This window comes from Pipistrellus hanaki (assembly GCF_964339955.1).
Source record: "Pipistrellus hanaki genome assembly, chromosome: 2".
Lineage (NCBI taxonomy): Eukaryota > Metazoa > Chordata > Mammalia > Chiroptera > Vespertilionidae > Pipistrellus > Pipistrellus hanaki.
Genome location: NC_140504.1, coordinates 93,045,264 through 93,070,670, shown reverse-complemented (window position 1 = coordinate 93,070,670; position 25,407 = coordinate 93,045,264). Strand labels below are relative to the sequence as shown.

Sequence of the window (25,407 nt, the reverse complement as noted above, 5' to 3'; positions counted from 1 at the left end):
TACAGTAGAAAAGATAGAAATTGTTAATGCAGAAAACGGGATAGAAGACATTAAAATAAGTATGACTACCAGGTAGGGTTAGAGAACTGGAACCAGTGAAGCTTGATTTACTACAGATTCTTGATCCACTACAGTTAGCCCACTTTTTGAAGTGACTTTTCCTCAGCAATTTTAGGAACTCAGAGCATGCAGAAAGAAGATGAAGAGCTTAATAAATGTCAGAAAATAGCCGGACAGGGTGCTAGAAATCAATCTGGGAAAGGGAGTTTCAGATATTTATACAGATAATTATAATGAACAAGGATGGAAATAAAGAAAAGGGCTGAGAGGAACTAAATGGAGGAATCAGTGGACTATAAGTTCTTTTTGCAAGGGGGGACTTTAGCAAACAAATGGAAATCATCCCATTGGGACAAACTGTTCTGACACCGCAATATAACTTTTTAAATGACTGACCAAATCCTTAGCCTCTGTCTTTTTATGAATTCTAAGTTATAAAACTATATTCAAACAAAATTTCTTATGAATCCATTACTTTTCCTCAAGGAAAACCAATTTTCCAAATTTTATACTTTGGCACTTCCAAAAGTTGATGCATTGAGCCATTCAGAAAAAACAAGTTATCAAAAATTTATTTTTTTGGGCTTAGAAATATTATTATTGGAAAGTATATCTACTGACTCAGTTCAGTCCTTTGTTAGGAAAATCAAAGTGTAATTGGTTTGGTTCAGATTTTAAGTAACAGGCCTTTAGGGAAGATGGAGTAGTATCATTCTTAACTGAATTTTCAAAAGGTAGAATGCAACTCTTTCTTGAAAACTAGAGTCTAAAGAATATTATAATGCTTTGAAAAGTCCAATATCCCAATTATGCTAAATTGCTAAACTCAGCTTTTAATATTCATAGACTTAAAACCCTCAAAAACAATGATCATAATACCAAACCCAGTATTCAACTCCAATATTATTTTCAAAAGATCCACCAACAACTGCCCCTGTAATCCCTGCATCCCAATAATTCACAGAATCACAGAAGCCTTCCCAGGGAAAGAACAACAGGATAATATTAACTAAATATCAATTAGCATGAGGTAATACACTCTGTACTTTCCTTTTCATAGCTCAATTCTATGCTTTGTATATAAATGACTAGTGGTAGCAATGTAACAGGAATTCTAGATGGATTAAGTCAAATTAAAATTAAAAGTTATTCAACAAATAAAGAGTTGCTATCAAGACAAAGAAGCTAACAGATAATATATCTTCATTGTAATACCTTCAAGGACTCCCACAGCTAAGAATCTTCCATAGAACAATTCTACCATGGGGTTCTTTGGTTTCTCTTCATCCCTAAAGCATGTTAAAAAAACATAAATATGGTTATAATTTTTGGACCTAATAAAGGAAACATTAAAAGAAGAATAGCCTCTGCCAAAGCGATAATGTGTAAGAGGTTATGCACTCAGCTGTTTAGTGTCACTTTTCCATTTCTTCACCTGTCAACTGAAGATAATAATGGTAATTAAACTCACAAAACTGTTTTAAAGGTTAAAATGAGTTATGCAGGATGTCCTTACAAGAGGACCTTATAGTCAGTGCCCATGAAGTGCCTAGCTTTTCTATTATCACCACACACTTCAGTCTCGGACATTCAGTCCTTATGATATATGCTTTTTTGGACTTGTTGGGAAAGGGGAAAGCCACCCTTGATCAAACATGCCTTTTCCAGCCCTAACCAGTTTGTCTCAAGGGTCCCAGGTCCGATTCCAGTAAAGGGAATGTACCTTGGTTGTGGGCAGATCCCCAGTAGGGGGTGTGCAGGAGGCAGCTGATTGATGTCTCTCATCGATGTTTCTAACTCTCTATCACTCTCCCTTTCCTCTGTAAAAAATCAATAAAATATATTTTTAAATAAGGGGAAAAAAAAACCACAAAAAAACCCATGCCTTGTCCACCTTCAGGTTGAAGGAACCTACAAGTTCTACTGTTCTGTCAGACTAATAGAGAGCCTCTGTGTGAACTTGACCTAAGGTTGTCCACCCTGGTTCCTGGTTTTTAAAAGTTCAAGTTCCTTGTACCTTTAAGGTTCTAATACTAAAATGTATTGGGCAAGTTTCCTCTGAATAAACGATATCTGTATCCCAGTCATGATACCCGAGTGTCTTTGAATTTCCCTCAGTAATTTGTTAACTGTTTTACCCAGGACCCCAGTCCTCCTCTCCAGGCTATCCGGATTTCTGTAAGCCCTTCCGTGTTCTACCTTCAACACGAATCCAACTGCTTTTCACCTGCAGACCTAGAATACCACTTGACTATTTCATGAAACCTTATGTCTTCTGAGTGAGTCATTCCATTCTGATTTTGAAGATCTTGCTTATTATTTACTTACTTTTGGTTAACTTCTTTTGGGTCCTAAGCACCTTATATGATCTGGTAACTAACAAATTATCTCCCCCTTTTTTAAAAACAGTTTTAAAGGGCCTAATTTTTTTCTGTATCTTCAGAAATCTTAAGCCTTATTTGAAATATGTCCCTCTCCTCATTGAATCTAATGAAAAGAACTGGGCAATGTAGGATTAGTCCTTTCAGGGATAACTTTTTAGACCTTTCTGGTTAGATTCTGACCTTATAGTGGAAATCTAAAGCTACCAGCATTTGTGGCCATAAATTCCAACAGCTTATCAATAATACAGAGGTAACATTTAGGCTTCCAGATGTCTATCTCAGATTCCTATTTATTTGTTGACACTGAATATACTAAAGGAAAAAAAAAATGAATGCTACTTATAGATCTCTTAAAACACCATCATTATTTACAGTAACTTACGTCTCCTCTTCAGCTTTCATTTGGAAGGCATCTTCTAACCAATCTAATAATTTGTGTGTAAACTCACTCACATCTTGCTGTAGAAAGAAAGAAAAAATAAAAACTAGTTAATTTTTAAGCCTATTAATAAAAATACTAAATATTGCAACATAAAACTTGCACCCAGACATTCCATTCAAACATATAACTACTGACTCATCATAAAGGTATTATATGAAATCTTTCACATCAACTGCAATAAATATTTATAACTTAACCAGAGCACAAAATCAGTATTTGAGAAAAACAAGCATTATATTGATAATTATTGTGATTGGCTTTCACTTCAGGAAAATAAATATCAGAATTCCAACTTACAAATCAGATTTCTATTTTTTAATTTTTATTTTTTCCCTTTAATTGAATTTATTGGGGAGAAAATGGTTAACAAATTATATAGATTTCAGCTGCACAATTGTATAACACATCATCTGTATGCTATTGTTTGTTCACCACTCAAGTTAAGTCTCCTTCCATCACCATTTATCTCCCCATACTCTCTTTCATTTCCCCACAACCCTTTTTCTCCCAGCAATAACCAAGAGTTTTTTTTGTTTGTTTGTTTTCCTTTTTTTCCTCAATCCCACTCCTCATTTCTTCCCAACAGCTGTCAGCCTATTCTCCATCTATGAGTCTGTCTCTACTTTGTTTAAAGTATTTTGTTCATTAGATTACACATATGAATTAAATAAAAAATATTATTTTCTCAAGAAAGCTTTGTTAATGAATAAATGCATATAAAAGTACGCATATCACCAAAAAGTTCTTCATTTTATAAAGAATTAATACTGGCTCCTCTCTTAGAAGGAAGATGTGCCTTTCTTCATTCAACTTTTCAAAGGCCTATCCACTTCACTAAGATATCTGACTGAGTTCAATCAACCCATGAAAGAAAGATAAAGCAGGGTAAGCAATTTGTCTTTATCAAAATATCGATAGCTCTAAATATAAAACAAACTTCAATATCACATATTTTTCCATCTAGAAGTTGTTTAAAGAGCATCTAGGCCAACTTGCACATCTTTAAAATGTTGAAACTAAGGTCTAGGAAGAGTAAGTAAATTACAACAATGTCATATAGTTCAAGATAAACTCAGCACAAAAATCTAGTTATAAACATCCATACTATCTGTAGTAAATTAATAGTGGCCCACCAAAATACCATCTACCTGTAACTTCAGAATACAAACTTATTTGGAATAAGAGTTTTTGCAGCTGTGATTTAGGTTAAGGATCTCAAGATAAGATCATCCTGGGTTAGGAAAGGCCTAAGTCCAATTGTGAGTATTCTTCTAAGAAACAGAAAATGAGCAAACACATAGACACACAGGGGAAAAGGCCATAAAAAGATGGAGACAGCGATTGGAGGTATGTTGCCAAAAGATAAGAATACAGGAGCCAAAAAGATGATGGAAGCAAGAAAGGCTTCTCTCACTTTGAGCCACTAGAGGGAGTAGTGCTCTGCCATCACCTACCTACACTTAGGATTTGGGCCACTAGAACTATGGAGAGAATAATTTCCTGTTTGGAAGTTCACTCTGTTTGTTGTAATTTGCTACAGTTGTCCTAGCAAGTTATAACACCTTAAGACCTTCAACACTTTTCTACAACTCTGCTTATCTTGCAAGGTTATCTGACAAGAAACAAAAGTTTCCTCGTTATCATAATACTCTTCAGAAGAAAGTAATCTGTACTTTTTAGCAATCAATCTAAAATTTACAATTATAAAATAATTCTACCTGCTTTTATCAAGAGAAAAAATGATAATATTTTAGTTTGAAATTAAGTTAGAAGAATAATTAAATTTGGCAGTACTGTATCCCAAAAAGTATCCCCCTGAGATTCTTGCATATTTCAAAGTATTATAATTAAAAATAATATGAAATGTACATATAAATTCACTTTTAAAAATCATGATGCTTACTTTACTTATAGATCCACTCCACTATGCCACTAATGTGTCCTTTAGATTTGAGTATCTAGGAATAGAAGAGAATCAAACCTATATCTGCCTCAATTAATATGCAACTAATTTAAAGATTTCCCCCCCCCCTCCCCACTTAGGGAGCAAGAAAGGGAGAGAAATATCTATATGAGAGCAAAACATCAATTAGCTGCCTCCTGCGTGAACACTACAGAGGATTGAGCCTGAAACCTGGCAAGTGCCCTGATCAGGAATTGAACCAGTAACTTTTCTGTGCATGGGAGAATGCCCAACTGACTGAGCCACACAAGCCAGGGTGGTGTGCAACTACTTTAAAGCCCTGGTAGAGAGAAAGAAAAAGAACCCAAAGCAAACGCATTCACAGTGTGGCATTCTGAAGCATGTCATAGCATTAACAACTCAATGTCTTCCACCCATTCTAACAAAACTGAAGTCTACTCATATACATACAAGGCTTCCAATTAAACTTGTGCTACCTCATTTTTAAATATGAAAAGATACCTAAAGATTATTACACATCCTTAGAAAGCTTCAACACAAAAGAAAATAGCCAAAAGAAAAAACAATTTCAGAAGAAAAGTTAAGTCAAGGAACAGAAGTGACTTGTAAAATTTAGCTGTAGGAAGACAAAATGGTGGCAGAACAGGCAGGCCTCTTGGGCACTTAGTCCCAAGGCCAGCCAGGAAATACCACTAAATTGGAAAACATTCATTCACCTGGAATGTCCAACTGTGGTCCAGCTGAGAGAGGACTTATAACAAGGAAGAACAGAAGGCACCTGCAGACTGGTAGGAAGGGCGAGGTAGTAAGAGGTGGGGAGCCTGGAAAGGAAGGAGCTGTGCTATGGGAAGAACTGATCTGGGAGCATAGGCAGGGTTCCACGCACTAGTGGTGGCAGCGGCGCGAACCAACCTCTGTCACTATCCAGCCCATCCTGGCCTGACCTGTGGCAGTGCGACCCGCAGCACCCATATCATCCAAGCAGCTGTGAAAGGTAACCAGACTGCTGTCAGCAACAGCAGTCTAGACCTGGCAGACCAGAGCCAGTGAGGGAGAGAGCTGCAGTTTCGACTTCCCTTTTCTTTTCTTTTTTTAATCACATAAACTCAGAGCACAAGCGTTTTCATTTGCAACTGCACACCCAGTGCACAACTGAGGTGCCTGAGGACAGGTGGGGGTGAAAAGCAGGGCAGAGAGACTTGGGAAAGCAGTAGCTGGGAGTCCTGCATTGGGTCGTTCATATGCTTCCAAATCAAAAGCAAAACGACCTTTCTCCCTGGAAGGAAGGAGCTATGGGCTCCTAACACCCAGGAGGCAGGTATAGGAAAAAAAACTGCCCTAGGTGAAACAGCCTACCACACCCTGCATTTTGAGCTTTACAAGGGAATAAAGGCAGAGGCCAGCTTAAGGGTCTGAACAATCTCAAGGACCCTTAGTAAATGTATTGGAGGAGGGGCCATCTGCCCCACTAATTTAGGAATGAGAGTGATAAAAACTTCAGGGTCCTAGCTGACCTCATTGGTCTCCATACAAGGGTCTCTGTCTGGCCAACAGCAGAGTAATATTTTGGGCCACTCATGGAGGAGTAAGTCTGGGACAGAAAAAAACACACATCATATGCCCTGAAAGTAGACTGACAGCTGGCTGACAGGCAAAGGTGGGCAGTAGTGGAACATGGGGATTCAGAGGAAGAGTGCTGAATCATCCCTGGGCTCCAAGTAGCTAACAAACCTTCTCTAGAGGACAGATTGGTCCCTTCTGCTAGCAGGTAAGGCCTATGGAGACAGACACAAGTGGTGGACTGGTGGATTGCTTGGAGCTTCAAGCAGGGTGCTAAAAGCCAAAAGACAGTGATTGACAGTGGGTTGCACCCAAGTATCTAACATAAAACCCAGAATTGGCAAACAGAAGAGGGGGGTCCTAAGCCAGCTCCCATAGGATATTAAAAATTCGGCTTAAACGAATAACACTTCACTTTTTCTTTCTCTATTTTTGCACATTTCTTCCTCTCTTCATTTTTTTCCTCCCATTTTTCTTCTTTCTCCTTTTCGGTTTTTCTTTCTTTCTTTCTCCCACTTTTTAAAATTGATCTTTTTTAATCTATCTGCTTTATTGATGCATTAGTATCCTATTCTCTATTGTTTTGTTCATATATCTAAATTTTCTCTTTCCTACACCTACTACTCAATTTCCCTCTTTCATTTTTCTTCCCCTGCTCAATTTTTAATTTTTTTCTCTTCTCTTTCTCATTTCTTCTTCTGATTTCTTAACTGTTTCACTTCCTAAATGTAGGCCTACTTGAACTCTCCTGTATTCTCCTTTGCAAATATCATATTTTCCGGCATATAAGTCGACCCCCTAATTTTACAGTTAAAACATAGGTTTAGGCCTATATTCGCTGTATAAGACTACCCTCCACTTCCGAGGCAACACCAGTTCTTTTTTTAATTATATTTTTAATGAATGACATTTTTCGAACATACCGTAATATACCGTACATTGATACGATAAATGGAAGGTCTCTTCGCAAATGGCAATGCCATGAACTTGACCGAGAAACAAGAAATCCAAAGGAGAACATTAACAATGATGGATTCATCTGGAAAGAAAATTACATGAAGAACTTGCAGAAAACGCTTGTTTGTGACTGACTGGGATGATAAGAGGTTTTTCTAGGCAAAAGAGCATTGTGAGCTTAAAATCCTTCAAAATCCTCATCATATTCTTCTTCTGACATCATAAGTTCATCAATGACTTCTTGTGGTACATTTGTAAGACAGTTATCATATGGATCAAATTCCAAATCAGATGGTGTGGCTTCAACTTCGGCTTCCCCTTCATCTTGCCACAAGAAGTCATCCTCCATACCGTCCAAAGAATTTGATATGCCACTCTTCTTGAAAGACCCGATTACTGTTTCTTCAGTAATATCATTCCAGGCTTTTATGACAAAGTTACACAAAACATCCAATTGTGGCGCACGCATGTTTCCTCCTTTTGTGAATAACTTTTCGCTGCTAACCATCCACTCATTCCACTGTTCTCTAATGCTATCTTTAAATGGCTTGTTTAGGCACACATCCAGTGGCTGTACCAATGATGTCGATCCTCCAGAAATAACTGCCACATCTGTGTTTATTCTTGCCAGCCTGTTCTTTGTGCTGGTAGTTAAATGAGCCCTGAGCATATCCCACTCCCATAGGCTACGTTTTTGACAAAGTCCACCTGGTCGCCTACTCCATACATTATCAAGCCATAGCTTTACCCCTTCTTCATCCATCCATCCTTTTTCATTCACATGTACAAAAACTCCAACAGGGAACATGATTTTCGGCATTGTTTTTCTTTTAAAAATAAACATTGGTCTTAGTTTGGCACCATCAACTATACATGCTGTACCACTGTAAAACTGGACTTCTCATGTCCTATTGTTTTAATTAACACTGTTTTTGCACCTTTTGGATTAACAGTTTTATTTCCAAACATATCGAAATTCATAGGAGTTTCATCCATATTTCCGATCTGACTTAATGCATAGCCATGTTTCTTGTGCTGTTGTATTACATATTGATGGAAATGACTTACTTTGCCGTCAAAGATCTGCAGGTAATTTTTGTGTAATTTTGGTCTTTTGCCTCAGTACCAGATTGTGCCTTTCCAAGAACCTAGTACTCCAGGATACAGTGGCTTTAAATCCTTTGCTGTTATCTGGGTTAGATTTGGCCCACTGAAGTGCAAACACTTATTTTGTTTCGTGTCACTACATAACCATTTTGATGATGCTCAAGAACCATGTCTGCTACATGCTATTCGAGTTCTGGCCAATAAGGTGTGCCTCTTCTTAATGCACACTTACTCCTTGGCATACTCTTTAATGCATCTTCATTTGCTTTCCAGTCTCGGACCATCTTTTCTGTTACTCTATATTGTCTTGCCACAGCACAGTTACTGTGTTCCTTGGCAAAGTTTACAACTTTCAGTTTGAAACTGGCTTCAAATTTCCTTCTTCTTGCTGGAGCCATGATGGGTTCTTTTCTACCAGCCATTTGTTGTACACCCACTAATCTTTTAGGCCGGGGTTATACAGTACTGTAGCTTCAGCTACACACAGAATGTTCTATTACGGTACCTTTTAACTCACTGTATGTGTCCTGATACAGCAGCTTTGGCTACACAGAACGTTCCTGTGCTAAAACTATATGTACCACAGTGAGCCAATCACAACAAACAAAGGTTCAAAGATTATAATAGACCGCCTCTCTGACTCTGGCCAATCTGAGCAGGCTTTTTACTAGAACACAGTGTAGCTTCGGGTACAGAACATGTATAATTTGCATGCATAAAAAGCCTGCTTGGGCCGAAACCGGTTTGGCTCGGTGGTAGAGCGTCGGTCTGCGGACTGAAAGGTTCCAGGTTTGATTCCGGTCAGGGGCATGTACGTTGGTTTCGGGCACATCCCTGGTGGGGCGTGTGCAAGAGGCAGCTGGTCAATGTTTCTCTCTCATTGACGTTTCTAGCTCTCTATCTCTCTCCCTTCCTCTCTGTAAAAAAAAAAAAAAAAAAAAAAAAAAAAAAAAGCCTGCTTGGATTGGCTGAGTTAGAGAGGCGGTCTGAGCAGCCTTGCAGTGATTGGTGCGGGATCGAGTTGGAAAATTCGTTTAGTGGCATATTGAGACGTTTTTCAGGATATACTCGGCATATAAGACAACCCTCGATTTTCGGTTGGCTTTTTTTTGTTTGTTTCAAAGGTCGTCTTATACGCCAGAAAATGCGTTATAATACCTCATTTTTTCTCTACTTCTTTTTCTAAACCATGGTCCTCTAATTCTTTATTTAATCTATAGATTCTCTTCCCCCACCCACATTTCTGGGTGCTTTTTGACTTGTTTGTTTTGTTATGCTTTCTCCACAAATTCCTTCCTTCCTTCCCTCCCTACCTCCCTTCCTTCCTTCCTTTCTTTCCATCCTCTTTTCTAATTCTCTTTTCTCTGGTGGTCACTGTTGGGGTGATAGGGGTCTTGTATACATTCTTTTTCTGTTCCTTTTGTGTCATGTCTTGTCCTGTAGTATTTTGTGCTGTTCAGGCAGCACCTCCATATTTGTTGGCATGATATGGTTGGGAGTAAGCCACATAATCAGACACTCTAAAATGACACTCCATCTAGAAATGGGACAATAACATTCAAGACCCAAAGATTTCAAGTAGGGGGGCTTCTAGAACACCCAACCCAGGAGATCTGAGAGACTGTACTGCTCGGTCCCACAAAACATCTACTACATAAGACCAACACAAAAAATCTGGGTGGCCAAGCAGTTTGATCTATATATAAAAACAAATACATAGGAACAGCAAAAATGGGGAGACAAAAAAACAACCCCCAAATGAAAGAAAAGGAGAAATCACCAGAAAAGGAACTAAATGAAACGGAGGCAAGAAATTTGTCATAAAAAGAATTCAGAGTAGCCGAAACCGGTTTGGCTCAGTAGATAGAGCGTCAGCCTGCGGACTGAAGGGTCTTGGGTTCGATTCCAGTTTAAAACCATGTACCTTGGTTGCAAGAGGCAGGTGATCAATGACTCTCTCACCAACGTTTCTAGCTCTCTAGCTCTCTCCCTTCCTCTGTAAAAAATCAATAAAATATATTTTTTTTTAAAAAGAATTCAGAGTAATGGCTATAAGGAAGCTCAAACATGTGAATAAGAATTACAAGCAACTCAATGAGAATTATAAGGATCCGAATGAGAAATTCACCATGAATAAAAATCCAGAGAAAATGAAGAATGACATAGCTGCAATAAAAAACATCAGGGAAGGTTTCAACAGTAGACTAGAGGAAGCTGAAGACCAAATCAGGGAGTTAAAAGACAAGACAGAAAATACCCAAGCAGAGTAGCAATTGGGGAGAATGGGGGGGGGGGGGGGGATTATAACAAAACAGGAGAAGAGTTTAAGGGAGCTTTTGGACAACAAGAAATGAAAAAACAATCACATAACAGGGGTGCCAGAAGTAAAGGAACCTGAGCAAGGAACAGAAAACCTGTTTGAAGAAATTGACAGAACACTTCTCTGCCTTTGAGAAGAAAAAAATCACACAAGTCCAGGAAGCACAGAGGATCCCAATCAAGATGAACTAAAAAAACCTACACAAAGACACATCATAATTAAATTGCCAAATGTAAAATACAAAGAAAGGCTACCAGAGAGAGACAGAAAGTTACCTACAAGGGATTTCCCATTAGACTATCCACAGACTTCTGAACAGAAACACTTCAGGACAGAAGGAAATGGCATAAAGTATAAAAAGTGATGAAAATCAAGGGACAAAATCCAAGAATACTTTATCCAGCAAGGCTATTCAAAATTGAAGGTGAACTCAGGAGCTTCACTGACAAAAAAAGGCTAAAGGAGTTTACAACCATCAAACCAGTAATGCAAGAAATGCTAAAGGGACTGTTGTAAAAGAAGAATAGAAAGGGAAGCAGGAACACATGCATAAATTGTTCCACTATGGCAACCAACAAACATCTATTAATAATAATAATAAACATAAATGGCTTAAATGTTCCAATCAAAAGACATAGGGTAGCTGAATGGATAAGAAAACATAACCCATATATTTGCTGTCTACAAGAGATCAACCTCAGAACAAAGAACTCACACAGACTGAAAGTGAAGGTATGGGGGAAAAATCGTTTTCAGGCAAATGGAAATAAAAAAAAAAAATTTTTTTAAAAAGCTTGGGTGGCAATACTTATATCTGACAAAATAGACTTCAAAGTAAAGGCTATAATAAGAGATAGGAACTAATTGACATCTTTAGAATATTCCTCCTCAAAGCTAGGAAATATGCATTTTTCATAAGTGAACATGGGACATTTCCTTTTTTTAAAATATATTTTATTGATTTTTTTACAGAGAGGAAGGGAGAGGGATAGAGAGCTAGAAACATCAATGAGAGAGAAACATCAACCAGCTGCCTCCTGCACACCCCCCCACCAGGGATGTGCCCGCAACCAATGTACATGCCCTTGACCAGAATCAAACCTGAGACCTTCCAGTCTGCAGACCAAAACTCTATCCACTGAGCCAAACTGGTTTCGGCGACATTTTCAAATATAGACAACATGTTAAGGACACAAGCCTAAGCGTCTACAAATTCAAGAAGACTGAAATAATATCAAGAATCTTCTGAGACTACAATTGCATGAAATTAGAAGTCAACTACAATAAAAGCACTCAAAAACAATAAAACACATGGAGGCTAAATAGCATGCTATTAAACAATGAGTGGATTAATAAAAAGATCAAAGAAGAAAGAAAGAAAAATCCCGAAAGTTGGGAAGGTAATGGGGGGATGAGGACAAATATGCAATATCTTAATCAATGAAGAAATTAAAATGTAAAACAAACAAACAAAAAAACATCCTGGAAACAAATGATAAAGAAAACACAACAATCCAAAATCTATGGGACACAGTGAAAGCAATCCTGTTCATAGCACTATAGGTCTAACTCAAAAAAACAAGAAAATCTAGTATTAAGTTACCTAACACTATAACCTAAAGAATTATAAAGAGAACTGTAAGAAAAGCCCAGAGTAAGTAGAAGAAAGGAAATAATAAAGATTAGAGTGGAAATAAATGACATAGAGACCAAAAAATACAATATAAACGATCAATGAAACAAAGAGCTAGTTCTTAAAAACAATAAACAAGATTGATGAACCACTAGCCAGACTCACCAAGAAACAAAGAAAGAAGACCCCTCCCACCCCCCCCCCAAAAAAAAGTCAGAGCCTTGGCTGGTTTGGCTCAGTGGATAGAGTGTCAGCCTGCAGACTGAAGAGTCACGGGTTCAATTCCAGTCAAGGGCACAAGCCCAGGTTTCAGGCTTGATCCCCAGTTGGGGGCGTGCAGGAGGCAACCCATCAATGGTTCTCTTCCATTGATGTTTCTATCTCTTTCTTCCTCTCGCTTCCTCTCTGACCCCACAGAAATACAAAGGATCATAAAAAAATATTATGAATGACTTCATTCAAACAAATGGATACTCTAGACCAAATGGACATATTCCTAAGTAAATACAACCTTCAAAAACTCAATCAGGAAGAATCAGAAAACTTGAATAGGCTGATAACTACTGATGAAATTGAAGCAGTAATAAAAAACTCCAAGCAATCAAAAGCCTTGATTTGGACGGTTTCACAGGGTAGTTTTACAAATTTCAAAGAAGAACTAACTTCTCCTTAAAATATTCAAAAAAAAATCCAAGAGGAGGGAATACTTCTAAGTTCTTTCTATGAGGCTAGAATTACCCTAATTCCAAAAACAGATAAAGATACCACAAAGAAAGAGAACTATAGGCCAATATCCCTGATGAACATAGATCCTAAAATCCTCAAATTTAGCAAACTGGAGCCAGCAATACAGTAAAATGATCATAAATGATCAATTGGGATTTATTCTGGGGATGCAAGGGTACAATATTCACAAATCAATAAATGTGACTCAGCATATAAACAGATTGCAAGACAAAAATCAAATGCATCATTTCAACTGATGCATAAAATGCATTAGCCAAAAGTCTAACACCCTCCCCCCCTTTTTTTTAATAAAAACTCACAGAAAGTGGGAAGAGAGAAGGCATACCGTAACATAATAAAAAAATATACATGATAAACTGACAGTCATCATCATACTCTATGGACAAAAAACTAATATCATTTCCCAGATGAACACGAACAAGACATGGATGCTCTCTTTCACCACTCTTATTCAATATATTACTGGAAGACATAGCCATAGCCACAGTGATCAGACAAGAAAAATAAAACAAAACATAAAAGGTATCAAAATTGGAAAGGAGGAAGTAAAATTCTCATTATTTGTAGATAACATGATACTGTAAACAGAAAACTCTAAAGTGTCCATCAATAAACTACTAGATTTTGCCGAAACCGGTTTGGCTCAGTGGATAAATTGTCAGCTTGCGGACTGAAAGGTCCCGGGTTCGATTCCAGTCAAGGGCATGTACCTTGGTTGCAGGCACATCCCCAGTAGGGGGTGTGCAAGAGGTAGCTGATCAATGATTCTCTCTCATCGGTGTTTCTAACTCTCTCTCTCTCTTCCTCTCTGTAAAAAATCATTAAAATATATTTTAAAAAATAAAAAAAATAAACTACTAGATTTAATAAATGAATTTGGCTACGTAGCAGGATACAAAATCAATACCTAAAAATATATGGCTTTCTTAGTATACCAATAATAAATTCTGAGAAAGAGAAACTAAACAAATAATCCCATTATAATTGCAACAAAAAAATAAGATACTTAGGAATAAACTTAACCAAAGATGCAAAAGACCTGTACTTGGAAAACTACAGGATGTTGAAAAAGAAATAGAAGAAGATATAAACAAGTGGAAGAATATACCATGTTCATGATTGATAGAATCAACATCATAAAAATGTCCATACTACCCAACACAATTTACAGATTCAATGCAATCACTATTAAAATACCAACAGCATATTTCACATATCTAATACAAATACTCCAAAAATTTATATGAAATAAAAAAAGAGCTCAAATAGCTGCAGCAATCTTGAGAAAGAAGAACAAAGTTAGACGGAACACAATACCAGATATCAAGCTATATTACAATGCCACTGTTCTCAAAACTGCCTGCTACTGGCACAAGAACAGACATAAACCAATGGAACAAAACAGAGAACCCAGAAATCGACCCAAATCACTATGTTCAATTAATATTTGATAAAGGAGGCAAGAGCATTCATTGGAGCAGAGACAGTCTCTTCAACAAATGGTGTTGGGAAAATTGGACAGATACGTGCAATCAATCAATCAATCAATCAATAAATAATAGACCATCATTTTACACCATACACAAAAATAAACTCAAAATAAAGCCTTTTACTATATCTCATTCTTCTGTGGGAGTTTCTGAAAATTCTTATTTCAATGGTACCCCAAGAACCCAACTCACACTCCTTATTTGGGAAATCTGGCCCAATAATTTCTCTGGTAACACTTATAACCAGAAAGAGTGCCCTAAAATAGCGGTTTGGGATCACTTTTAGGAATATTATTTCTTTTGATGTATTTAAAAACTGTTGTAACAGATAAAACACTACCCTAACAGGCATTGGGACACTCAGAAATTTAATAAAACAATAAATGAAAACAAATACTGGTATTGTTAGCTTAGACTAGCTAAATATTAATAAAAGAAAGGAAGAAAACTGGCTAAGTTTAATTAGGTCAGAAGCCACAGCTTCATGCACACTAGGTGACAGAGGCATTTCCCTGCCAAGGGGATTAACATTAACATCTCTCCATCCTGTTTAGGGAAGAAAAACTGGCTTTCCAATCTCCCCAGGGTACAACCAGCCAGAGTACCAGGACTCCTCTGGGGGAAGCTAAGATGGCCCAGGGGGAGGTCCTTCTACTATGAGGCATGAGCAGTAGGAGCTAAAATGGTGGTGATTCGGGGGAGGAATCTAACCTGGAAAAAACCCATTCTCCCATAGGCATGTAAGGGAACCCAAGAATCTTACAACTAGGGGAGCAATGGGCAGTGGCTAACCCACTGAACCGGTCTCCAAGGTCCCCTTTTCTCTGTGTACTCCTTTCCTTTGGATATCCCCATCTCCCATTCCCTTTTCCTTAAATAAATTCAATTTTCTTTCATCACCATCTGAGATGGCTATTTAGCCAGCCCTTGCACCACCCACTTTAAACTTTCAAATAGCACTACATAAAGATTAGAAGGAAAAAAAAGCAACATAACTAAGTTAATGTAGATCAGAAACCTTTCTGAGTAATTAAGGAAAACTATTACCTGCCAGCAAAAAGCTGCATCTCAAAAGCAGGCACACTGTACTGGTATTGGGTTATGACACGTTTTTGAATATTTTCAATTACATGTTTTAGAGAATTTATACTTTTACCCATTGTTATTACTTACCAATTTCCATGATAATATAAATTATACTTTGATTTATCTTAACACTTTTAAGATCATTATTACTTTTTTTAATTTAAAATAATTCCTCCAAATAAATGTTTTACTAAATGACTCCAGCTTATTTTTAATAAAGATTAATACGGTGGATAAAAGGGGCCACTTGCTGACCTGACAAGCTCAGGGGAGCCCTGTATGGCAGTCTTGAGACCTAAAGTAACCACAAAGGATGGTCTGAAATTAAACTTTAACTAAACGCAGTTATGGTGGGCGGTTATATCCTAGGCTGGTATCTTCACTGACGAGGTCAACCTTTACATTAACTGGGCCTATCTGTCTTTTTGCATCTATGATAACATACCCTTGAAATATCTGGGTAACTTGTAACTTCCCTTTTTCTGGAGCCCCTGGGGTACAACCAAATGTGGTGGGCACCAGGACAGATACCATAAATTCCTTCATTATCATGTTAATTGTTCCTGCACCCACCTAAGTATGTGTCCAACATTTTACTTTTTATCCAATCCCAGGGGTTTCCCACCGCTTTGCTTTATCCCACCTCCTTAATCAACCACTAATGACTTTCATGGAACACACCTATGTCCCTCCTTTGATTGCAATGTATAAATACAATGTTACCTGCCATTCTCTGGAGCATTATCTCAATATGTTGAGGTTCAAATAAACTCACAAAAATTCTTTACAGGTTTCAATGGTTTTTTTATGTTAACATTACCAACATCTTTAATTATATGAATCTTTGAAAAAACTGCTGACTGAACAATTAGATTAAGTGAAACACAAATTGATAATAAACAAGCAAGCACAATAAAACTACCTGCTGGGAGTCACTTGATTTGAAAGCATCCTTAAGAATTTCAACTGCTCTTGAGGGATCAACATATTTCCTTTTAGTTCCAACAAGAAGTGCAAATAGATATCTCAGTTCACACATAAAAGGCAAATTCCGATGCTCCTAATGGAAAAAGAAAAAAAACAAAACACTTTTAAAAGAAGATTAACAAAATCTTTATTGGTATATAGATAATCATTAAAAATTAAACCAAAATTTAAGTAATATAGAATAGAAAGGAGTCCAGCACTCATATATCATAATTAAAAAAGTGTCATGTAGGACACTCAAAAAAGGAATCAAGCACAAAAACAGCAAAGTATCTAGGCTAAGCTCTCAATTTCAGCATAAATACCACATATTCATAGCAAATCATGTCATTACCCAGCAAGAATATCCTCCTCATTAAAGTTTGTTTATTATAATCCTTTTCCATTCAGCAAGGACAGATGCTGCTGAGGACAGCAATAACCATCATTACCATTCAATGGGTGTTAATTACATACCAGGCATTATTTAAGAATTTTACCTAAATGAACCCATTTAAGCAAAAATCCCTCTTCCTCCATAAAGCCTTCCCAGACCTCTCTAAGTCGACCCCTTCAAACTGTATACCTACTAAAATGAATGTCTTTCATTCAACAATAAATTACTAATTACCACTGTCATGTGATGATCCTGACTAATATTATTCTAATAATTCATCTAGATCCTAATGTATCTTCCACCTAGTGCTCTTCTGAAATCTTACTTACTTTTCTCAATAAGACTGTAAACTTCTCGAAGGTAAGAACCTCTATATCTCTTCCACAATTTTTGATACACAAAGCACACATTCAATTCTTACTGATTGATTAAACCAAAGAATAAAAACCCAATATTATCAATAATGAGCAATTTACTTTAAAATAAGGAAACTTTTAAAAATAATGTAATTCACATAAGTTAGTGAAATAATTTATGGCAACAAAATTAGTTCTTATACAGTTAGTTCTTGCAGTAATAATTTTCTAAATGACTTAGTATAATGTTGAGCATATTTTCATGTGCATATTTGCATATCTTATTTGGTGAAGTATATGTTTACATATTTTCCCAAAACAGTAATAGGTTACTTGTCTTATTATTGACTTGTACAAGTTCTATGTATATCCTAGATAAAATTCTTTTATGTGGTACATGTTTGGCAATACTTTCTTCCAGTATGTGGCTTGCCTTTTCTTTTTGTATATATTTTTCAAAGATTACAATTTTTAATCTTAATGAAGTCTAATTTATCAATTTTAACAGATAAAACTTATTATGCTATTTAAATATTAGAAAAGTTTTCCAAGTTTACAGAGTTAGAATTATCATCATCATAAAACTGTAGGGATGTGTGTGTGTGTGTGTGTGTGTGTGTGTGTGTATGTGTGTGTGTGTGTGTGTAACTGCTTTCCCACTAATATAAACAATATAGAAATAGCTCTTTCCAGAATCCATTAAAAAAGGAATTCCAAGAAATAGGTGTATGGGAATAAAATTGATTCTAAATATTTGTCATTTGATCCAAAACTATAGAATAATCACAAAGAGTATTGTCTGAAATAAAAATGCTAAGTTATGGAGAATATGGATTTTATTTAAGTATAAGAAATTCCTTATTGATGATAGACATTAAATGCAAAAGTTTTAAATCAGATAGAAAACTGATCCATGATTTTTCTGTGGTACTTCCTATTCCCCTACAATGTCCTATATAAATAAGTTTTAAAAATTTAAGTTCTACAAATTTTAATCCACAAAATAATTTTCATAAGTATTCTCAATTTCCTGAGATCAATTTCTTTATTTATCACTATATGTAAAGTCAGTGCAGTGTTTTGAGACACTCCTTGCCAAGTCACAAAGATAAAATAAACAACTTTTGAAAACTAAGTGGAATTCTAAAAAGCATATTTAAGAAGTAAAATACTTTAATATAATGAAACAAGAGGCCTGGTACACGAAATTCATGCACAGGTTGTCTGAGAGAAAAAATCATATCTAATAAAAGAGTAAAATGCAAATTAACCATCACTCTGCCATGCCCACCAGCCATGCCCACCAACCAATCAGGAGTTCAACCAAACCTATTCTTAGGTTTTCTTCTCCTATCTGGGGGGTGTCCCTCAGCCCAGTCTGCACCCTCTCCAATCTGGGACCCCTTGAGGGATGTCTGACTGCCCGTTTAGGTCCAATTTAAGTGGGCAGTTGGACATCCCTATCATAATCGAGGGCTGCTGGCTCCCAAATGCTCACTTACCTGCCATCCTGATTGCCCCTAACTGCTTCTGCCTGCCAGCCTGATTACCTCCTAACCACTCCCCTGCCAGCCTGTTTGCCCTTAACTGCTCTCCCCTGCAGGCCTGGTCTCCATCCGTCCCGTCCCGTCCCCGTCCCCGTCCATCCTCCTCCCACCCACCCCCAACTGCTCTCCCCTATAGGTCTGGGTCCCTCCCAACTGCCCTCCCCTACTGCCTGCTCCACATGGGAGCAGGATCTTTGACCACATGGGGGCAGCCATCTTGTGTGCTAGAGTGATGATCAATTTGCATATTACTCTTTTATTACAGGATAGAGGCCTGGTGCACAGGTGGGGGCCGGCAGGTTTGCCCTGAAGGGTGTCCCGGATCAGGGTGGAGGTTCCCTTGGGGTGTAGGGTGGCCTGGGCGAGGGGCCTGTGGTGGTTTTTAGGCTGGCCACGCCCCCTGGCAACCTGAGCAGAGGCTCTGGTATCTGGGGTTTATCTTCTACAATTGAAACTTTGTAGCCTGGAGCAGAGCCAAGTCTTCTTACTCCATGGCAATGTATATTCTATACCTGAAACTTTGTAGCCTTAAGCAGAGGCCTGGGCCAGCCAGGGTGTGCAGAAAGCGTGGCTTCCTCCATTGCTGGGGGCAACCCTAGCCTGTTGCTCTTTCCAGCTCCATGTCTACCATCATTTGTTTGGATACATGTATCTTCTATCATTGAAACTTTGTAGCCTTAAGTGGAGGTTTAGGCTAGCAAGGGCAGGTGGAAAGCTTGGCTTCTTCCATTGCTGGGGAAACCTAAGCCTCCCTCCTGCTCTCTGGGGCGGTAGCAATCTTGGCTGGATTTTCATACTCACTCCTGATTGGTTGGTGGGCATGGCTGGTGGGCATGGCAGAGTGATGGTTAATTTGCATTTTACTCTTTTATTAGATATGATTTTTTCTCTCAGACAATTCTTATGGCTTTTTAAATTTCAAGTGGCAAAACCATAAATGATGTTAAAAGCAGCTACTGTATTGGCTAAATTATGAAAATACCACCACATATAAAAATTATTCAAATATTGGTCTCTGTCTTTTTTCAAACACATTTATCAAAGTATAACTGATATAAACTGCACTGTATAGTATAAAGTGTTCCTTTTTAGAGCTTCAGTCATATATATTCACGAAAGCATCACCAAAATCAAGATAACGTACCTATCCATCATTCCCCAAAGGTTCTTCATACCTCATTCCTCTTTCTCATCATTCCAGGCAAACATGGTCCCTTTTTTAAAAATTTATATAAATCAAATCATACACTATGTATTTGTTTTAGTCTGGTTTCTTGTAATAGGCACAATTATTTTGAGCTTCACTCATGACTGTATATTAATAATAATTCATTCCATTTTATTACTCAGTGGTCTTCCATTATGTAGATATATTACATTTATTTATCCATTAACCTGTTCTAGCTGCTGTGAATATTACTTCATATGTCTTTGTGTGAACATATGCTTTCATTTCTTTTGAGTGAAAACCCAGAGGGAAAAGCTTGATTGTGTAGGTGCTTTTAAGAAACAACCAAACTGTTTTCCAAAGGCATTGCACTATTTTACATTCCCACTAGCAGTGTAATGACAGTTCTAGGTCCACATTCCTCAACACTTACATATGTGTTATATTTTTAACTTCAGTTTTTCTTGTGGGTATACAGCACCTTTAGTTTCATTTTGCATTTTCCAAATGTTGAGCATTTTTTCATGTGCATATCTACATATATTAGTATGTGTTCAAATATTTTCCCAGTACAGTACTAGGTTACTTTTATTATTGACTTGTGCAAGTTCTGTAGATATTCTAAATACAATTCCTTTTTGTGATATATGTTTTTGCTATTATTTTCTTCCAGTCTGTGGCTTGCCTTTTCTTTTTGTATATAATTTTCAAAGATTATAAGTTTTTAATTTTAATGAAGTCTAATTTATCAATTTTTTAATGATTTGTGCCTTTTTGTTATCTTACTTAAGACATCTTTTAAACTCAAGATACTAAATTTTTCTTAGGTTTTCTTCAATAATTTTTATATATAGTTCTTGCTTTTAGTTCTATAATCCATTATATATATTTTTTCATACACATGTTCCCCACATTATCTAAAGTAGAGAGTTCTCTGAAGCTTGTTCCTAAGCCAAAATGTGTAGTAAACAGTATCTTCCACTTTCTGAAAGTTCAACTTACACCAGTTCAGTTTTACAAAAGACCTACATTATTGTTGGGACAGCTTTTTTTCCCCCCCCATAAAACCAAAAATTCCTCTTTGGACTTCTAAAGCAGGGATACCTATATAATATAGTATTCTGTAAGAACTGAGGATTATTCTTCTCCTGTCTATGAAACTGCAAGTTTAAGTATTTTCTTTGCCCATTAAATTGTTTTGGGAACGCTGACTAAAGTTAATTCAGCTGAGACATAGACATCTATTTCTTGACTCTATCAGTGGTCTATATGACCAGAGTTTTTGCCAATAGCAGAGTTTCTTGATCATTGTAGCTTGATAATTACTCCTCCAACACTATCTTTCTTTGTAAAATTGTTATAGCTATTCTACATATTTTGATTTTCCATATAAATTTTAGAATCAGTTTGTCAATCCTATGAAAAAAACTCTTGGAATTATAATGGGGATTGCAGTGAATAAACAGATTAAATTAAGAACAAGTGACACCTTACCAATATTGAACCCCCTGATCCATGAACATAGTGTCTTTTTATTTCTCTAATTTCTCTCAGTAATATTCTATAGTTTTTCATATATATCTTTTGTCCATTTTACCCTAAAAGTCCGTATTTTCTGCTATTGTATTTTAAGTATTTCAGAATTTAAATTCACAACTGTATATGGCAAGTATTTAGAAATATAATTGATTTAAGCATGTTTGCTTTGTATCATGTAACCTTGATCATCATTTCTTGTTTCTAAGCATTTTTTTTTTTGTAGAATACTTGAGATTCTCTACAGAGACAAGCCATAAAAATGCAAAAAACAAACAAACAAAAAAACCCCACCCAGCTTTATTTTCCAATCTGCATGCTTATTTCTTTTTCTTCCTTTACAGCATTGCTTAAAAACTCCAGTCTAATGTTTAATAGAAATGGTGAGGGTTGACATTCTTGCTTCTCTCTAATCTTTGGGGAAAAGCATTTGATATTTTTGCCATTAAGTATTATATTAGTTTAATATTTTTCATTAATGAGCTTTATCAGGATAAGAGGCTTTTTTTATCCCTCGTTTTGAGATATTTTGCAATAAATAAACATTAGCTTTTTGCCAAACCAATTTTCTTCATCTACTAAGATAATCATATGTTTTTCTTCCATAATCTCTTAATGTGGTGAATTATACTGACTTTTGAACATATAATCAATCTTGTAGTCCTGGGTAAACCCCGCCTGTCAATAAGATACTATCCTTTACACATACCACAGAATTCAATTTGCCAAAATCTGCTACAACTTTTATTTCTATATTCATGAGAAATACTCGTCTGTAGTTTTCTGTTGTTTGATTATCTTTTTTACTTTTGGTTTCAGGAAAATCCTACGCTCATAAGTGAGTTGGGAAGTTTTATCTCTTCTTTAATTTTCTGGAAAAGTAATTAGAGAATAGTATTATTTCTTCCTTAAATGATTAGTATAACTCACCAGTGAATGATTCTGCAGTTAAATTTTTGGTGGCTGTTCAACTATTATTTTTAAATATTCATTTTTAAAAATATATTTTATTGATTTTTTTTTTCAGAGAGGAAGGGAGAGGGACAGAGAGTCAGAAACATCGATGAGAGAGAAACATCAACCAGCTGCCTCCTGCACTCCCCCCACTGGGGATGTGCCCGCAACCAAGGCACATGCCCCTGACTGAAATCGAACCTGGGACCCCTCAGTCCGCAGGCCGACGCTCTATCCACTGAGACAAACCGGTTTCGGCTAAATATTCATTTTGATTTTATTTTATTATTATTTTTTAATATATATTTTATTGATTTTTTCAGAGAGAAAGAGAGAGGGATAGAGAGTTAGAAACATTGATGAGAGAGAAACATTGATCAGCTGCCTCTTGCACGCCCCCTACTGGGGATGTGCCCGCAACCAAAGTACATGCCCTTGACCAGAATCCAACCTGGCACCTTTCAGTCCACAGGCCGACACTCTATCCACTGAGCCAAACCGGTTTTGACTAAATATTCATTTTTAATGTAATATAGGGATACTGAGATTATCTATCTTTTCATCAGTGAGCTTCAATAGCTTGTGTGTTTTAAGATATTTATCTGTTGTTTATTATATACCACTATTTTCTTTAATTATCTATGAAATATGTACTGATATGCCCCTTTTTTATTCTTTATATTGATAAGTTGTTTCTTCCTTCTTTTCTCTTACTCAATATACCTAGATCATCAATTTTACCAATCTTTTTAAAAAGTAGCTTTTAATTTCATTAATTTTCTCTATTATTTTTCTGATATCTAATTTATTGATTTATTCTCTTATCTTTATTATTCCTTGTCTTCTGCTTTCAAGTTAATTGCCTTTCCCCACCAAGTTCTTGATGTGTAAATTGTTATCATTAATTTGAAACCACTCTTATTTCCCAATAAGGTGTTTAATTCATACATTTTCTACTTACCATTGTTTTGCTTTTAGCTGCATCCCTCTAATTTTAATATGTAAGGGTTTATTTTTATTCAGTTCAAAGTATTCTGAACTATCCTTTTGTTGCTTGGGTTATTTAAAGGTATATATTATTTAATTTCCAACTTTCAGGGAGATTTTCTGGATATCTTTTTGTTAATTTCTCACTTAATTTCATTATAGTTAGAACACATACTTTTTATGTTTTGAATCCTCTAAAATACACAAAGATTTGTAAATCCAGTCTCTATAACCTCATCATGGCTAAAGACAGAAATTCCAGAATGGCTCTTTTATTTGTAAAATTCAAAATTCCTTCATGTATTTGTGTAGTTCAACTAAACACATTCCTTTCTCACATGCTTCTCACTCGTGAGTAGTGAAAAGTGGGGAGATGTTATATATTTGGAAATTCTCTTAAATCAACTTTAACTAATATCCTACATAATAAAAGCACAGTATGCAAATTGTTCCCTCAACTGGGAGTTAAACTGGGAGTTCAATAAGGGGGCAAGGATGGCCCCGGGGAAGGGAGGGAATAGCAGGCTAGCCGGTGGCAGCCACTAGGGATCCTACTAGTGCACAAATTTTATGCACTGGGCCTCTAGTAATCTTATGATTAATAAAACTTTAGCTATTTATATAAAGATTATTTCTAAGTGTTATGAGCTCATGCATCTTTGCGTTTCAATATTTAACATATGCTTTGTTATCAGTTTGTAACTTCTTAAGCCAATGAGAGTTCGTGTGAAGGTGGGTAGGGATGAGATGTTTACAGTGAAAATCTATCTTTAAATTTCTTTGACTTCACAGTTCTACTACACATTAAAATTATGAATAGTACAAATAAATAAGAATGCATAAAATTAATTTCAACTGCTAGAAACAATAACCAAGTCTACTGAAAATACAAACTGATTTCTAAGACTCCATTTCTTTTTCTTACTTCAATACATATGATTTTTGGCAACCTGTAAGTGCTGATAAAAATACCCTGCTCAGCAGTGTAAGCAAATGGCATCTCTGTGCTTTGGTTGAAGTAATCACAGGGTGCTATATTTTAACAGTTTTCAAACTCAGCAGCAAGCATGAGCTACATATAAATGCATTATTAAATAATAAGTAATAAAAGTTAAACTGACACTTTTTTAAAAACCTGTGTCTTTTATCACGTAACTGAATATAAGCACCAACCAGAAGTTGGTTAACTACCCATAAATCCCACATATTTGCTTCAAAGATGTCAAGTTATAGAATGCATTGCTGTAACCACGCCAAATTAAAGAATACCTCATTTGTGGAACAATCTTTTACAAAATTGTGCAATACTCTTCTAAATAAGTGTCTTTTCTGAATGGGAGTAGAAGTTCTTTTTATTCCTTAAGCTAAAGGAACACCTGGACATGCTGACCCTTCCCCTGCAGGAAATAAATCTCTCTAGAAAGATGCTGAAGACTTGTTTCATATATTTCTCTAGCATTCAGCTGAACATTCTCACGACCCCCAAACTAGCTCTGGTACATAAGTGTTGATATCACAATTGTTTATTATGCAAGATTAGAAAAGTGTCAACACTATGAAGAATAAAAGAAGTGAAAACTCTGTAAAGCACTAAAATCTAGGAACATAAAAGAAAAGGTCAAGGTACATATGAAAATGTAATTGAAAGTACGTAATTTTAAATAATGTTATATAAATTATGAATACACTCCAACGGACACATTGGAAGAGAGGACTGTTGAAATTAGCAAACTGCGATAAAGAGCACCTATAATCCCAAACTTTCATGTGAACATTGTGATGACAA

At 36.3% G+C, this 25,407-nt stretch overlaps 2 protein-coding genes across 4 annotated transcripts in view; both read right to left on the bottom strand.

The window, feature by feature from the left end:
• USP25 (ubiquitin specific peptidase 25) overlaps positions 1-25,407 on the bottom strand; it is a 176,388-nt gene that overhangs the window by 78,476 nt on the left and 72,505 nt on the right. For all 3 annotated transcript variants that reach the window (XM_084875916.1, XM_084875917.1, XM_084875918.1), the window contains exons 7-9: positions 16,633-16,770; positions 2,827-2,903; positions 1,276-1,349 (exon numbers count right to left, since the gene is read on the bottom strand). In XM_084875916.1, coding sequence (XP_084732042.1) covers positions 1,276-1,349; positions 2,827-2,903; positions 16,633-16,770 — 289 coding nt within the window. The remainder of the gene's footprint in view (positions 1-1,275; positions 1,350-2,826; positions 2,904-16,632; positions 16,771-25,407) is intronic.
• P2RY13 (purinergic receptor P2Y13) overlaps positions 1-25,407 on the bottom strand; it is a 403,762-nt gene that overhangs the window by 364,292 nt on the left and 14,063 nt on the right. The window lies entirely within an intron of this gene.